This window comes from Pongo pygmaeus, chromosome 15 (assembly GCF_028885625.2).
Source record: "Pongo pygmaeus isolate AG05252 chromosome 15, NHGRI_mPonPyg2-v2.0_pri, whole genome shotgun sequence".
Lineage (NCBI taxonomy): Eukaryota > Metazoa > Chordata > Mammalia > Primates > Hominidae > Pongo > Pongo pygmaeus.
The window spans coordinates 33433035-33449772 of record NC_072388.2 but is presented as its reverse complement, the minus strand read 5'-3'; the positions used below and the strand labels follow the sequence as shown (position 1 = coordinate 33449772).

Below are 16738 nucleotides of genomic sequence, written 5' to 3'. Positions count from 1 at the left end.
GCTAGGACTACCGGCACACACCGCCATGCCAGGCTAATTTTTGTATTATTTGTAGAGACAGGGTTTCGCCATGCCCAGGCTGGTCTCGAACTCCTGGCCTCAAGCTATCCTCCCACCTCAGTCTCTAAAACTGCTCAGATTACAGGCGTGAGCCACAGCACCCAACCAAATCCAGCATTCTTGATAACAGAATAAAATCCAAACTCCTTGGTATTCAAAGATTTTCACAACTGGGCTCCTCCTCCCTTGATATTCAGTTAAGTTTAAGATAATTAAGCATAATTACTGCTTCAAAGCTCTGTAAACATGACATAGGAAAAAAAAAGGCAAGAAAAAAAAAGGGAAGGAACAAATTTTTAGGAAGCAAATTAATGAAGAAATAATGACTAAGCATGGTGGCTCACACCTGATCGCTTGAGGCCAGGAGTTTGAGCCCAGCCTGGTCAACACAGCAAGACCCCACCTCTTAAAAAAAGAATATTAATTTTAAAAAATAAGTAAAAATTTTCAAAAATTTTAAAAAAGACTAAAGCAATAAACAGGTATGTAGCCAGTAACATAAATAAAGCAAAAGCAAACCAAAGGAGAGAGCTTTAGAGAGACAGCAGCCAAATGACAGAAAGGTCCAAAACATCCTGGAAGGGTTAAGATTTTCCATTGTAATGCTTATGTATAAGGCTTGATCAATATCCCCCCGTCCACTCTAATCATCCAAGTTGATGAACTATAGACAGCAGACAGAATAGGCCGGGCGCGGTGGTTCACACCTGTAATCCCAGCACTTTGGGAGGCCGAGGCAGGCGGATCACCTGAGGTAGTTCGAGAGCTGCCTGACCAACGTGGAGAAACCCCGTCTCTACTAAAAAGAAAATAGAAAATTAGCCAGGCATGGTGGCACATGCCTGTAATCCCAGCTACTCGGGAGTGTGAGGCAGGAGAAAACCCGGGAGGCAGAGGTTGCAGTGAGCCGAGATCGCGCCATTGCACTCTAGCCTGGCAACAAGAGTGAAACTCCGTCTCAAAAAAAAAAAAAAAAAAAACAGGGAGAGAGTAGACAGAATAAATAAAGCACATTATCTCAGTCGCTAGATTTCAGAGGAACTTCTGAAAATACTAATATGGCCAGAGACAGTTCTAGCCAAATGCTATATTCTTTTCTTGCTATGAACACTGGCCATAAGTAGTATTAAGTACTCACATCATACTAGATGCCTAAGAAAACAAAATTAATGATCCTTCCAAAAGGAAAAAAAAATGTAAAAATTAAAAGTGCTATATAATTTCACTTTTATGTGATGGGTAAAGATTAGCACAAATTATGTATGCTGTTACTTTTTTTAAAGAGAGAAAATTTTGTCTTAAAGGGAAAATAAATCTTACTAAGAGATGGAAAATAGTATAATCAGAATAGAGTGATTCTCAGCAACTAACAACAAAAAAGAATGGCTACTTTGAGGCTTAAAGTTATTAAATTAAAAATAATTAGCCAGGTATGGTGGCACATGCCTGTGGTTTTAGCTACTCAGGAGACTGAAGCGAGAGGATCACTTGAGGCCAGGAGTTTGAGGTTACAGTGAGCTATGAACACACCACTGCACTCCAGTCTGGGCAACAGAGCAAGACCCTGCCTCAAAAAAAAAATAAAATAAAATAATAAAAACATACATATAAAAAAATCAAAATTACCTCTCAAACCATGTTTTTATACTGTGCGCAAATGATTCCCCTGGATACAGCTGATTATTTCTTAGATATGAAAGAATATCTAGTAGTTTATTTGAATAGTTATCATCCTTTATGTCTTTTCCAAAATCAAAGAAAGCTTTTAAAGTTTCCAACATAGGAACAATATCATGACCTAGCAATTCCTGATACAAATTCCAAGCTGTGTTTACATCTTGATGAAGGAGAGCTCCCTGGATACAGTCATTATAGTTCTTTTTTGAAGGAGTTATAACTTTTTTGATGTCCTCTAACAGCAACAATGCTTCTCTCCATCTGTCTGAATGGATCAATCCCCGGATGAGAAGACTGCAACCTGTAGGTTCTAAAGTCTTATATCTGGCTTTCATAATTTCAAAGACATCAATAACTTCAGATGTCTGCATATGAAAGACACAGAGATACAAATACTTGACCAGTAAATCGTAACTTACAATACCATTATTTTTTGCTGCTACCCAGGCCAGCAGAGATTTAGCCACATCTACAGAGCTATGATAGCCAGCCATCTGTGAAAGGATCCAACTTTCGAAACTGGTCTTTCTGGTGTTTTCTTTTAAATCTGCCTTAAGTTTATCCCACTCCTCTGAATTCAAAGGTTGCGTTGGGAGTTGAATAGTGTTCCTCACAGGTGCCAAGGCATGATCTTCACTTTGAGAATTTATCTGTGATCTCTCCTTAGCTGCTCCAGCTGAAAAAAAATGAGGAACAGAATAAACTTGCTTATTACTGCCCTCATCTTTCCTGAGATATCTGGCCTTGGCAATCACATCCGTTGCTTTGGTATTCTGTGGAGACATTGTTTTAAGAGAAAACAACCTCTGTTGGTTCCTGATGCCACAGCTGTCTGCCAGAAAGAGAGAGACGTAAGAGTGCCCTGGGCCTAGCCCAAGGTATGGGCTCTTCCAAAGCTTAGGAAAGCTTCGAATACCAAACAAATAGAAAGTCATTATGCAGTGAGATCAACACCAGATAGTGAGAGAGATGTTGAAAAAACCCCTCTCCTATAGCAAAATTAAAGAGATTGGGGGTCGGCGGTGGAGAGTCGAAGTGCAACTTTTTAAAAGGTTTGTGTTTCTTCCTTACAGACAAATCAAGGTTCTGCTTTTGGGGCTACTTAATAGCAAGGCAGGTGAGTTTTCTCTATTAAACAACAATCCGGGGATGTCCAACGTCGCAAGCCGCAAACCTAGGGGACAGAGCAGGAATCCTCTGGTGCCTCTTACATTCCAGTTCATGAACCTGAGGAAAAAGCACAAGACGGAACGCCCAGTTTTACTCACGTGGATCACAGCTGTCCTGAAAAGGAACAGATTCCCACGGGAAGCTTGCTGGAAAGGGGGTGTAAAGCCAAAACCGTATCCAGGGGCCCCCAACTCCAGCCTACCACCAACAGCGGCGAAAGCCGAAGTCTAGGGGCCCTCACCCTGCATAGCTCTCTACAGACCGCAAAACTCCTCCGATGGGGGGACGGGGAGGGAGGAGGTGGCGAGTCAGCTGCGCCAAGACTCAGGAAAGGAAGAGAGGTCCAGGAAGGGCGCTGCCTAGACTGCATACCGATCGCTAACAAATGAAGTTCACTTCATTCAACAACTCAAAGCGGCACTCAGGCTTAACGCGGCCATAAACGCGGCGGAAACTACAGTGCCCACGAAGCACCGCGCCAGCCCCGGCCGACGGACGAGACTGACCCGGACTTACGCGTTCCGCCTGGCCCGGCGGCGAGGAAAAAAGGCAGTTTTGAAGCATTTAGTGGCAAAAGGGGTAAGAGACGGCTGCTGAAGCGTCTACTACATTCAGGGGACCTGGAAGGCTTCCAGATATCCGCAATGAACAATTAAAAGAAACTGTGAAATAAAGAGCTTCCCTCAAGCCGGAACCAATGAACTCCTGGGTCACGTGGTGCGCACGCGCCAAAGGCGCACGATAAAGGAAAACGCGGGCTTATCGTGGCCTTTAAAATCCGGCTTGGTGAGCTTGGGTCGCCTCTGAAGGAGAATCATTTTCCATCTCTTTCATAGTTTTTCCCCGAGTCAGCGTGGTAGCGGTATTCTCCGCGGGAGTGACAGTAATTGTTTTTGCCTCTTTAGCCAAGACTTCCGCCCTTGTTCAAGATGGTGGTTGGACGGCCTTCCTAACCTTTACGGGGCCTTGCGGTGCTGACGCCTGAGCTGGTAGGGGTGGAACAGGTAGGAAACAGCAAATGCAGAAGCTGCTGCGCGGGAGTCGGCCATGGACTGGAAAGAAGTTCTTCGTCGGCGCCTAGCGACGCCCAACACCTGTCCAAACAGTGAGTTTTGGGAGGGGCCGCCCGTTGGGATGGCCCGGCCCTAAACTCCTAGAGGTAGGGAGGAGGTGGGGAGGAGGAGCAAGGGGGAGCCGCCCTTTCCGCTTCTGTGAAACCTCCCGACAAAGGAGGCGGAGTGGAATGTGGTTTAAGGATCCCGATAGGTTTGACCCGTACTTTCCTGGGGCAGAATCTAGGGGAACGAAAAACTTAGCCTTAGTCACTGACTTCCATGGTCTTAATCTAAACTTGTGAAGAATAACTTAGAACCCCGGCTCCAACAACGCCTCAACCCCACCAGGAGCTATAATTGTCCTCCCGCCTTTTTACTGTCACGCTTTTTGCTTCCCTCCTAATCCATTTTATATTTCATAATCCATTTTTCCTTTTATTTTTCTCCTTCACATTCCTTATTAACTAACCTCGTTAAATCTATCTTTCCTATTCCACACCCGCATTAAGGGCTGTTGAAAGTGGCTGGAGAAAAACTGAACCTTGGTGAGTTGTCTCACCTTTTTTTTTTTTTTTTTTTTGAGACGGAGTCTCTTGCTCTGTCGCCCAGGCTGGCTGGAGTGCAGTGGCAGCATCTCGGCTCACTGCAACCTCTGCCTCCTGGGTTCAAGCGGTTCTTCTGCCTCAGCCTCTGGAGTAGCTGGAACTATAAGCGCGCGCAACCACGGCCGGTTAATTTTTGTATTTCTAGTGCAGACGGGGTTTCACCATATTGGCCAGGCTGGTCTCAAACTCCTGACCTTGTGATTCACCCACCTCGGCCTCCCAAAGTGCTGGAATTACAGACGTGAGCCACCGCGCCCCGCCGAGTTATCTCACTTTTAATACAAGTCCATTAATCTAAAGAAGGTATTTTGGTCATGTCTACCGTGTTTTCCTGGACGTTCATTCTCCTACATTCAATTTTCATCTCCCAAACTGCCAATCTGTGTTTTCCTAAATACACTTTTTTTTTTTCTGATACAGTATCTCCCTGTGTTGCCCAGGCTGGAGTGCAGCGGCACAGTGACGTCTCGCTGCAACCTCGATTTCCTGGGCTCAAGTGATCTTCCTACCCCAGCCTCTTGAGCAGCTACAAGTACAGGCACACGCCACCACATCTGGCTAATTTTTTATTTTTAGTAGAGATGAGGTCTTGCTATGTTGCCTGGGCTGGTCTCGAATTCCTGGCCTCAGGCAGTCTTCCTACTTCCACCTCCCAAAGTGTTGCTATTACAGACGTGAGCCACCGTACCCAGGCAACACTCTTACACTCCATTCTTCTCATCTCCTACACCTGTAGTCTGTCCTACCCGCTTCTTTAAGCTGATGAACTTGGATTTTAATATATATCTCATTAAGAAAGGAGAAGCAGTCGGCCGGGCGCGGTCGCTCAGTCCTGTAATCCCAGCACTTTGGGAGGCCGAGGCGGGCGGATCACGAGGTCAGCAGATCAAGACCATCCTGGCTAACATGGTGAAACCCCGTCTCTACTAAAAATACGAAAAAATTAGCCGGTCGTGGTGGCGGGCGCCTATAGTCCCAGCTACTCCAGAGGTTGAGGCAGGAGAATACCTTCAACCCGAGAGGCGGAGCTTGCAGTGAGCCCGAGATTGTGCCACTGCACTCCGGCCTGGGCGACCGAGCGACACTCAGTCTCAAAAAAAAAAGGAGAAGCAGTCAGAGGAGAACCTCACCTGTCCCCCTTAACATTTCTTTCAGCCCCACAACCCCACAGTTAGTTGCCCATATACTCTGGCTTCACTGTTAAAATGATGAACTGATGCCGGGCGCGGTGGCTCAAGCCTGTAATCCCAGCACTTTGGGAGGCCGAGGCTGGCGGATCACGAGGTCAGGAGACTGAGACCACGGTGAAACCCCGTCTCTACTAAAAATACAAAAAATTAGCCGGGTGCGGTGGCGGGTGCCTGTAGTCCCAGCTACTCAGGAGGCTGAGGCAGGAGAATGGCGTTACCCCGGGAGGCGGAGCTTGCAGTGAGCCGAGATTGCGCCACTGCACTCCAGCCTGGGGGACAGAGGGAGACTCCGTATCAAAAAAAAAAAAAAAAAAAGGACTGTCCATGCTCCTATTTAAGAGTCCCTCCACTCCACCACTAGATTGCATTCTTTTCCCTGTATTCACTGACTTCCTTCCTTTCTTTCCTACATCATCAGATTTTCCTTCTACTGGATCATTTTCACCAGCACAAATGTGCTGTTAATATCACCCATCTTTTTAAAAGGTGGGTGGTTGGGGGGAGTGGTGTTGGGAGGCCCGGTGGCTCATTCATGTAACCCCAGCACTTTGGGAGGCCAAGATGGGAAGATCGCTTGAGGCCAGGAGTTTGAGACCAGCTTGGGCAACATAGTGAAACACCGTTTCTACAAAAATAGAAAGTGAAAAATTAGCCCCGGTGGTTGTGCACCACTGTAGTCCTAGCTACACGAGAGGCTGAAGCAGGGAGGGTTGTTTCAGTCTAGGAGTTTGGGGCTGCAGTGTGCTATGATCATGACACTATACTGCAGCCTGGGTGACAAGCGCCAGACCCTGTCTTAAAAAAAAAAAGTCATTTGGGCTGGGCGCTGTGGCTCACACCTGTAATCCCAACACTTCGGGAGGCCGAGGTAGGCAGATCACTTGAGGTCAGGAGTTCAAGACCAGCCTGGCCAACATGGTGAAACCCCGTCTCTACTAAAAATACAAAAAGTAGCTGGGCACAGTGGTGCACACCTGTAATCCCAGCTACTTGGGAGGCTGAAGCAGGAGAATTGCTTGAACCCAGGAGGCGGAGGTTGCGGTGAGCTATTACGCCACTGCGCTCCAGCCTGGGCGACAGAACGAGACTACATCTCAAAAAAAATTAAAAAAAAGTCATTTGATCCCACATCCCTCTCCAGCTTCTGCTGCATTTCTCTGCACTCTTCATAGGAAAACTTCTCAAAGAAGTTACCTGTACTTGGCTGGGCACAGTGGCTCATGCCTGTAATCCCAGCACTTTGGGAGGCTGAAGTGGGTGGATCACCTGAGGTCAGGAGATTGAGACCAGCCTGGCCAACATGGTGAAACGCTCTGTCTACTAAAAATACAAAATTTAGCCAGGCATTGTGGCAAGTGTCTGTAATCCCAGCTACTCAGGAGGCTGAGGCAGGAGAATCACTTGAACCCAGGAGGTGAAGGTTGCAGTGAGCCAAGATTGCACCACTTGCCCTCCAGCCTGGGTGACAGAGTGAGACTCAGTCTCAAAAAAAAAAAAAAAAAAGAAGGTACCTGTACTTGTACTTTATGTGCTTTCTTGACCCCTTAACTCTTGAACCCACTGCATTCTTTTAGCAGGTATTTATTGCATGCCTGTTTTGTGCCAAGTACTGTTGTAGCTTATAGCAGAACACACAAAAATCTCTGTCTTTGTAGAACTTACACTTTAGTGTGGAGAGAAATAATAAAATAAGTAAATTATATAGGTTGTAGAGCACCTGCTTAAGTCTGGTTCCTTCATCAGTGTACTAGATCCTATCCTTTGTAGTAGATTCCATTTTTGCCTGCTGAAGGATGTACTCTTGCAGTTGTCCCTTCTCCTGCATCATCAGTTTTTTTTTAATCATTCCCATCAGCATATAAACATGCTGGTATTTCTCCCATCTTAAACTTTCTTGACTTAATTTCCACCTCTAGCCATTCCTCATTTTTCTGTTCCCCTTATAGCAATATTTGTTAAAACAGTTGTTGGTTAAATCTGTACTCGTCTCGAATTCCTGCTTGTCAAGAATCATCAGTGACCGCTATATTGTTAACTTCAGTGGTCAGTTGTCAGTCTTGACTTTACTTGAAAAATTTTGCAGTTTTCTACAACAGCACTGAGCCATAGTAAAGAAATTAACTTATAGGTTTGGTCTAAGGTTAAAAATTAACATAATAGGCCAGGCATGGTGGCTCATGCCTGTAATCCCAGCACTTTGGGAGGCTGAGGTGGGCAGATCACCTGAAGTCAGGAGTTCGAGACCAGCCTGACCAACATGGAGAAGCCCCATCTCTACTAAAAATACAAAATTAGCCAGGCGTGGTGGCACATGCCTGTAATCCCAGCCACTCAGGAGGCTGAGGCAGGAGAATCCCTTGAACCTGGGAGGCGGAGGTTGCCGTGAGCTGAGATCGTGCCATTGCGCTCCAGCCTGGGCAACAAGAGTGAAGCTCCGTCTCCAAAAAGAAAAAAAAAAAGAAATTAACAGATGCAGCAGAAATGCAGTCATAAAAGGAATTCAAGGAAACAATTACAGGCTTGTTGGGAAGGAAATGAGACCAGAAAGAGTAAAATAATTTTTGAGAAAATAGATCACAGAATTCAAGAGCTCAGTGAGGCTGAAGTGGAAATGTTATGGCAGTGAGGTTTTGAATTACCAGAAAGGATGATCTGAGAGTATATTTGAGCTTAAGATTTCAGAAAAGGATCAAGTAAAATCTGTGATCTTGCCGTAGAACCAAATGGCAGAATGAACTAGAGGTGAAAGTCTTTAGAGTTGCAGGACCCATGGTCACCCACATAAATGTTTATTCATCCTAAATGACTGCAGGACCTTGTGAAGAACACTGTGTACCAGTCACCATAGTCCACAAATAAGTGGGGAGGAATTGGCTGAATGAGACAGCCACATGCCAATAGCAGGCGAGTTGCAGGGTAATAGAGCCCTGAGTTTTGAGCTTCAGACAGAGGATGAGTTTTTTTGTTTGTTTTCTCTACATTAGGTAGAGAAACAGTGATTATGAGGCTGAAACTCCATGAGGTCAGGGGCTGGGGCTGTCTTGCTCACCCCTCATTCTGTGTCTACTACAGCGTTCTCTGTACATAATAGGTGCTCAGTAAATTCTTTTCATTGAATGAATTAGGAGCACTCTACAGAGTTCTGTAGGAGAGGTAATGATTTGAGGAAGAGACTAGCTTTTAGTAATAAACAGTAGAGGGAGCATGCTGAGAAATGGTTGAAGATGTAGAGGAGGCTGCTTCATTTCAGTAGAAGGTAGTGATTCTTGGTATTTCAGAAAAGTTAATATGCTCAGTGTCTAAGCACAATTGTGAAGGCCTTTTTGGCACTGCAACTATTTTAATTAAACTATTAATATAATATATAGGATGACCTGAGTAAAAGTACTGTTTGATTTTAAAAGTGCTCCCCTTAATCTGTTTTGTTACCAGAAAAAAAAAGTGAACAAGAATTAAAAGATGAAGAAATGGATTTATTTACAAAATATTACTCCGAATGGAAAGGAGGTAGAAAAAACACAAATGAATTCTATAAGACCATTCCCCGGTTTTATTATAGGGTAAGTAGTGTCTAATCAAATGTCCTGCAGAGTTTAAAAATGAAATATAATTTTTGGCAAGGCAGGGTGGCTCATACCTGTAATCCCAACACTTTGGGAGGCTGAGGCGGGAGGATCACTTGAGTCCAGGAATTTGAGACCAGCCAGGGCAATATAGCAAGATCCCATCTCTAAAAAAAATTTTTTTAAAAATAGCTGCACATGGTGATGCATGCCTGTAGTCCTAGCTTCTCAGGAGGCTGAAGCAGGAGGATTACTTGAGCCCAGAGGTCGAGGCAGCAGTGAGCCGTGATTGTGTCACTGCACTCCAGCCTGGGCAACAGAGTTAGACCCTGTTCCCCCACCCCCAGAAAAAAGTAGTTTTAAAAATAGGACCAGAATTTTATGTTTTAAAAATAGAGAATTATATTTTAAATTTTATATATTTATTATTTTATTGTAATTGATCTTATCACTATTATAAAACATTTTGAGCCCAATAAAATCCCAAGTTTAGATTTAAGTGGGTATGTAAACACAAAGTTGTTAAACTGTGGGCTTTTTCTTTCTAATTTTTATTATAGATATTAGTAGTAAGTATTCTATTGGATTATGTTGTCAGGTATACAACACTTTGTTATAAAGTTTTAAAATTTTGCTCAAGGCTAAACCGAAAAATAGATTATGAAAAACTTAAAGAATTTCACTTGAGGCCAGGCATGGTGGCTCATGCCTGTAATCCCAACACTTTGGGAGGCCAAGGTGGGTGGATCATGAGGTCAGGAGTTCGAGACCAGCCTGACCAACATGGTGAAACCCTGTCTCTACTCAAAATACAAAAATTAGCCAGGCGTGGTGGCGTGTGCCTGTAATCCCAGCTATTCGGGAGGCTGAGGCAGGAGAATCACTTGAACCCAGGAGGTGGAGGTTGTAGTGAGCCCAGATCACACCACTGCACTCCAGCCTGGGTGACAGAGGAAGACTCTGTCTCAAACAAACAAACGAACAAAAAAGGAATTTCACTTGACTATTTGTTTCCTTGTGCCAAAACTCTGAAAATGGCTATGAAGGGACGTATAGACAAAATAGACCTCAAGAAAAGCTATTCGTGGTAGGGTCACTGCAGTCCACCTGGGTGATAGGGCAAAGACCCTGTCTCAAAAAAAAAAAAAAAAAAAGTTGGCCAGGCGCGGTGACTCACACCTATAATCCTATCACTTTGGGAGGCCATCAGATCAGGAGGATCACTTGAGGCCAGGAGCTTGAGAACCAGTCTGGGCAACTTGGTGAGATCTCGTCTCTCCAAAAAAACTTAGCCGGGCATGGTGGTGCGCACCTGTAGTCCCCGCTACTCAGGAGGCTGAGGTGGAAGGATCGCTTGAGCTCAGGAGCTTGAGGCTGCAGTGAGCTGTGATCATGCCACTGCATTCCAGCCTGGGTGGCAGAGCGAGAGTCTATCTCAAAAAAAAAAAAAGAGAAAAAAAAAAAAGCTGTTTACAACCTGGCAATGGTAGGGCAATTCGCCTATAGTCCCAGCTACTCTGAGAGCGTGAGGGAGAATCTCTTAAGCTCAGGAGTTTGAGACCAGCGTGGGCAACATAGTGAGACCACCCCACATCCCATCTTTTTGGTTTTTTTTGAGATGGAGTCTCACTCTGTTGCCCAGGCTGGAGTGCAATGGCACGATCTCAGCTCACTGCGACCTCTGCCTCCCAGGTTCAAGCGATTCTCCTGCCTCAGCCCTCCTAAGTAGCTGGGATTATAGGTGTGCGCCACCACACCCAGCTAGTTTTTGTATTTTTAGTAGAGACCGGGTTTCACCATGTTGGCCAGGCTGATCTCAAACTCCTGAGCTCAGGTGATCTACCCGCCTCGGCCTCCCAAAGTGCTGGGATTACAGGCGTGAGCCACCATGCTGGCCCACCCCATCTTTTTTTTTAAAGGTCTATTTTTTTTTTCTTAAGGTCTATTTTGTCTATTTAAAAAAAATAAAAATAAAAAGCTATTTATACCTGAAAGTGAAGTATACCAAAAAATACCTATTCAGTATTATGGAAAATGTAACCACTATACAAGTTAACTGGAATCTTAGCTGGATGTCCCTTGAACCTATTACCTTCTAACTCTATTAATTACAACGTTATTTGCAAGTATAGTAAACATTGATTTAGCTGGTGTTCTTACAGATTAAGGTATTTTTATAAGTGAGTTATCCAGATACTGAAATATTTCTTCAAGTGCAAATTTTTTTCAACTGAACATTTTTTATTGGAAACCTTCCTATAATACTGTATACTTCTCAACCTTTTAAGAATCATATGCCTGTAATCCTAGCCCATATTTATTGTAGAAAAGGAAAAAATATGGCTAAACAAGTTGATCTCTTCCCGTGACAACGTCACCCAACAATGTAAACAGAACATTTTGTATGACTCCTTCTACATATTTCTGTGGGTATCTGTGTATTTTTTTAAATGGGATTACATCATACATACCTTTACTGCTTTTTGCATTTCACACTTTCCTTAAACAGAGGCAGCTAAATAACTGAATATTTTTGATAGCCGAGGGGAGAGAGAAGGGAATTGACATTTATTGAGTGTCTAAGCACTGCAGAGCCCTTTGTATTCTTTATCTCATTTAACCTGGATTCTTAAATAATATCTTACTGTTATCGAACATAGGTTCTTGGGTTCTCAATGCAAAAGGGAGAGAGAGCACCTGACTCTCTGAAAAGAGCTGGTAGGGCTTTTTTAAAAAAAAATCAGGAATTGATATTAGGGTGGGGTATGCAGGCTGGGCTGGGCAAAGCAGATCAGGTAGGGTATGCAGGTCAGCATTATCTGGTTGCTGTGGTTATCCTGAGCAGCGGGCCACCTGGTCTGGCTAGAGGCAACAAGGCTGTAAATCAGTTGTTCAGCATTCCTTCCCCAGATAGGACACTCACTTCACAACTTTGGTTATCTCTTAAGGCTAGTTACTGGAATTCTTTTGAGTAAAAGGCATGGTTCGGACATTATGGTGTCAGTGAGGTAGTGGTGTGGGTTTTGTGATCAGTGGAAATGCATGAAAGAGTGCCGTAGTGGGAGTGAGCTGACCCAAGCCCCCATTCCTACTCTGTCTCATTCCTAACAGCTCTTGGATAGGAATGGTGTGACCCTGTTCCTGAGCCCAGGACTGAACTTTCTTGTACTTCCAGGACCAAACCTTTGCCTTCTTTTTCTGGTTCCTGAGGGAATCTCCTTTTTTTCCTTTCTTCGTGTCACTTCTCTCTTTGGCCACCTCTAGATCTTAGATGGTTTCCTGTCTGCAGCTATGGATTTGTAAAAAAGTCCTTTCCCTTCTTCTTCCTCTCCATGGTCCCACTGCTTCAGAGAAAACACTTATTATCTTGAGTCACCACTTCTCTCCTTGGCTGATTAGCTGGTTAACTAGCCACTAGAACACAATGTCAGTCAGCCCCAACTCCAGCCCCATCCCAACCTCCTAATGTTTCTTCTGTTGACGAAGAGTCGAACTCTGTAAAATATTTGAAGAGATTTATTCTGAGCCAAATATAAGTAACCATGGCCTGTGACACAGCCTTCAAGAGATCCTGAGAACATGTGCCAAAGGTGGTTTGGGTGCAGCTTGGTTTCATACATTTTAGGGAGGCATGAGACATCAATCAAATACATTTGAGAAATACATTGGTTTGATCCAGAAAGGTGGGACAATTTGAAGCGGGGCTTCCAGGCTACAGGTAAATTCAAATGTTTTCTGGTTGACACTTGGCTGAGTTTGTCTAAAGACCTGGGATCAAACAGAAAGGAATGTCTGGGTTAAGATAAGAGGCTGTAGCGACCAAGGTTTTATCATGCAGATGAAGCTTTTAGCTAGCAGGCTTGAGAGAATAGGTTGCAAAATGTTTCTTATTAGACTTAAAGTCTGTGTTGATGTTAATGCCAGAGAGGTATAACGAGGCATGTTTGACCCCCACTTCCCATCATGCCCTGAAACAGTCTCTCAGGTTAAATTTTAAGGGCGCTGACTGAGGAGGAAGTCCATTCAGATGGTTGGGGGGCCTTAGAATTTTATTTTTGGTTTATACTCCTTTAACTCTGTTCCTTCTGATGGGAGGGACGGCATCTTAGTTCCTGGAAATGAAAGATGAAAACCATAACCCCAAGTTTTGACGTAAGGTTTACCAAGGTAATTCAATGGGGCTACGATGTAGAAAAGAAAGAAGAACTCTTTAAAGTAAATTATTCTGGCTGGGTGTGGTGGCTCATGCCTGTAATCCCAGCACTTTGGGAAGCCAAGGTGGGAGGATTGCTTGAGCCCAGGAGTTCAAGACCAACCTGGGCAACATAGCAAGACCCTGCCTGTATTATTAATTTAAAAAAGAAGAAATAAAGCAAATTGTTCTAAGTCAGGTTGGAGTGAGTCATTCTAAAGCTCTGCTCATGGAAATCACCCCAGTTGGCAAACCCTCTTGCCTGGGAGGCCAACATAATAGGCACTGCCTTGACTGCCTCCAAGAAGAAAGGTGATCCAATCTCAACAGGCATGCTTTCCTAAAGCTAGACAAGAAGAATAAATGGTTTTTGCTGGACAGGAAGAATTACAGGTAAGAACCACCCAACAGGTTCTTCTTGCCTGCTACCCAGATAGAGCCAGTTTATCAAGGTGGGAATTGCAAGAGAGAAATAATTTCATATACATGGAGCCAAGTAAATGGGAGACAGGAGTTTTATTATTACTCAAATCAGCCTTCTTGAAAAGTTGGAGGCTAGGGTTTTTCAAGGATAGTTTAGTAGGCAGGGGGCTAGGGAATGGGTGCTGCTGATTGGTTGGGGATGGAATCACAGGGATATAGAAAAACAGTCCTGGTCCTTGTGTGCTGAGTCTGCTTCTGGGTTGGGGCCACAGAGGAGTGGCTGGTCTGAGAGGGGCCATTGGGTAGTCAGAAGTGCAAAAGCCTGAAAAGACATCTCAAAAGGCCAGTCCTGTGTACTACAATAGTGATGTTATTTACAGGAGTAATTGAGGATGTTGCAAATTTTTGTGACCTCCAGAATAATAACTGCTAATCATTTAACTGGCCTGCATCTTAGCAGAATTCTGGTCCTTCTCATCCTCCTGACCTGGTGTCCTTTCATTAGTTTTACAAAGGCAGTTTAGTTTTGGGATGAACTATTATCATTTAAGTCATAAACTAAATTTCTTCCAAATTTATTAATATCTTGGCCCATGCCCAGGAATGACCAAGGGCAGATTGGAGGTTAAAAACAAGATGGAGTTGGTTAGGTCAGATCTCTTTCACTGTCATCATTTTGTCACTGTTATAATTTTGCAAAGGTGGTTTTGAAACTGTCAGTCTCCAGTTAATCCTCATTTAATTCTATATCCTTTTTTTTTTTTTTTTTTTAGATGGAGTCTCACTCTGTCACCAGGCTGGAGTGTAGTGGCACGATCTCAGCTCACTGCAACCTCCGCCTCCTGGGTTTAAGCGATTCTCCTGCCTCAGCCTCCTGAGTAGCTGGGACTACAGGCACATGCCACCATGCCCAGCTAATTTTTGTATTTTTAGTAGAGACGGGGTTTCACAGTGTTGGCCAGGATGGTTGATCTCTTGACTTTGTGATCTGCCTGCCTCGGCCACCCAAAGTGCTGGGATTACAGGTGTGAGCCACTGCCCCCAGCCAATTCTATATAATTCTAAGGAAGCCAGCACGCCCAGCCAATTCTGTATCATTCTAAGGTGACAATAGAAACACAGTGCTTTAAGAAAATAAAATGAAACTTGGACTAGACTAGCTTTTAGAATAGCTTTTTCAGGGCAGAGATCCAGCCTTTCTGATCACCGATTCTCTGTGGATCAGTTTTTGTTAAACAAATGTTAAGCACAATTAAGGTGAGATACAAGAAATAATTTGAGGTGGTGGCATACAGTTATTTTATGAGGCCACATACATTTTATAGGATCCAGTAGTCTAAAATTTACATGTAGAAATTTACATTGTATTTTCAGCTGCCTGCTGAAGATGAAGTCTTACTACAGAAATTAAGAGAGGAATCAAGAGCTGTCTTTCTACAAAGAAAAAGCAGAGAACTGTTAGATAATGAAGAATTACAGGTAAGAACAAAGCAAAAAGTTGCTTTAGATGTTAACCATTTCTCATTTGTACTACTTAAATCATGCAGGATTTCTTGCTGCCTAATGGAGTCCATACTACAGAGTGGTACTACATAGGCTCTGAAGCAGCAGTTCCCACCAGAAGCAGCCGCTGAGTTTGCATGGGTCATATACCCCAAACATAGTGTTGTTTATTATTTTTGTTTAAGGCCCTAGGTGATTCTAATGTGCAGCCAAGGTTGAGAACCACTGCTGTAGGGTCAGACTACAGAGGTTCAAATCCCAGCCCTGCTATATGACTTTAGGCAATGGACTTAACATCTCTGTGCTTCGATTATCATCTCTAAAGTAGGGATAGCTAACTATATCATAGAGATATGTGGATTAAAGAGGCAGTGTATATCAAAAGCTTAGTAGGCACTCAATAAATGTTATTTTTATTGTTAGTAATCAAAAGGATAATAGGGCATGAGATTCATCTTAATATTGACTCTGCCAACAAACTGTCATTTTAGTGGAAAGCACACATTTAACTACATTTTAAAATCTTGTTGTTTTTAACTTACAACATCTTCACTTCCACAATTCTCTTAAGAATTTATGGTTTTTGCTGGACAAACACCAGACACCACCTATGATTGGAGAAGAAGCGATGATCAATTACGAAAACTTTTTGAAGGTTGGTGAAAAGGCTGGAGCAAAGTGCAAGTAAGAATAATATAATTAACAAAAGAATGTGTTATGTTAAGCATTTTAAATGCCTCAAATATTGGCTGGGCACAGTGGCTCACACCTGTAATCCCAGCAGTTTTGGAGGCTGAGATGAGAGGATTGCTTGAGCTGGGGTGTTTGAGGCCAGCCTGGGCAACTTAGGGAGATCTTGTCTCTACTAAAAATAAAAAAATTATCTGGGTGTGGGGGCATACACCTGTAGCTACTCAGGAGGCTGAGGTGGGAGAATTGCTTGAGCCCAGGAGGATGAGCTGTGATTAAGCCACTGCACTCCAGCCTGGGCGACAGAGCAAGGCCTTACCTTTAAAAAAAAATAAACAAATCCTCAAATATTAAATGAAGTAAATGGAATGACATTTGAGTCCGTTTAAGTTACTAATGAAATTTAATAAAATTATTTACAGTCAAAAAATCAAATTGGTTTGAAGTTATTAAAATAAATAATATAGCCTGGTGTGGTGACTCATGCCTGTAATCCCAGCACTTTGGGAGGCCGAGGTGGGTGGATCACGAGGTCAAGAGAACAAGACCATCCTGGCCAACATGGTGAAACCCCGTCTCTACTAAAAATAGAAAAATTAGCTGGGCGTGG

At 43.6% G+C, this 16738-nt stretch overlaps 2 protein-coding genes across 20 annotated transcripts in view; one reads left to right on the top strand and one right to left on the bottom strand.

Annotated features, from left to right (window-relative positions):
• PRORP (protein only RNase P catalytic subunit) overlaps positions 1–4120 on the bottom strand; it is a 141971-nt gene extending 137851 nt beyond the window's left edge. For 4 of the 18 annotated variants that reach the window (XM_054447921.2, XM_054447928.2, XM_054447925.2 and 1 more), the window contains exons 1-2: positions 3280–3401; positions 1687–2964 (exon numbers count right to left, since the gene is read on the bottom strand). In XM_054447921.2, the coding sequence (XP_054303896.1) occupies positions 1687–2672 (986 nt within the window). In that variant the 5' untranslated portion in view covers positions 2673–2964; positions 3280–3401. The other 14 variants (XM_063651545.1, XM_063651544.1, XM_063651551.1 and 11 more) reach the window with 9 other exon arrangements.
• The window catches only part of PPP2R3C (protein phosphatase 2 regulatory subunit B''gamma), a 36677-nt gene continuing 23755 nt past the window's right edge, over positions 3817–16738 (top strand). Inside the window, exons 1-4 of one of the 2 annotated variants that reach the window (XM_054447932.2) lie at positions 3817–4012; positions 9190–9317; positions 15310–15414; positions 16010–16122. In XM_054447932.2, the coding sequence (XP_054303907.1) occupies positions 3955–4012; positions 9190–9317; positions 15310–15414; positions 16010–16122 (404 nt within the window). In that variant the 5' untranslated portion in view covers positions 3817–3954. The remainder of the gene's footprint in view (positions 4013–9189; positions 9318–15309; positions 15415–16009; positions 16123–16738) is intronic. The other variant, XM_054447933.2, reaches the window with a different exon arrangement.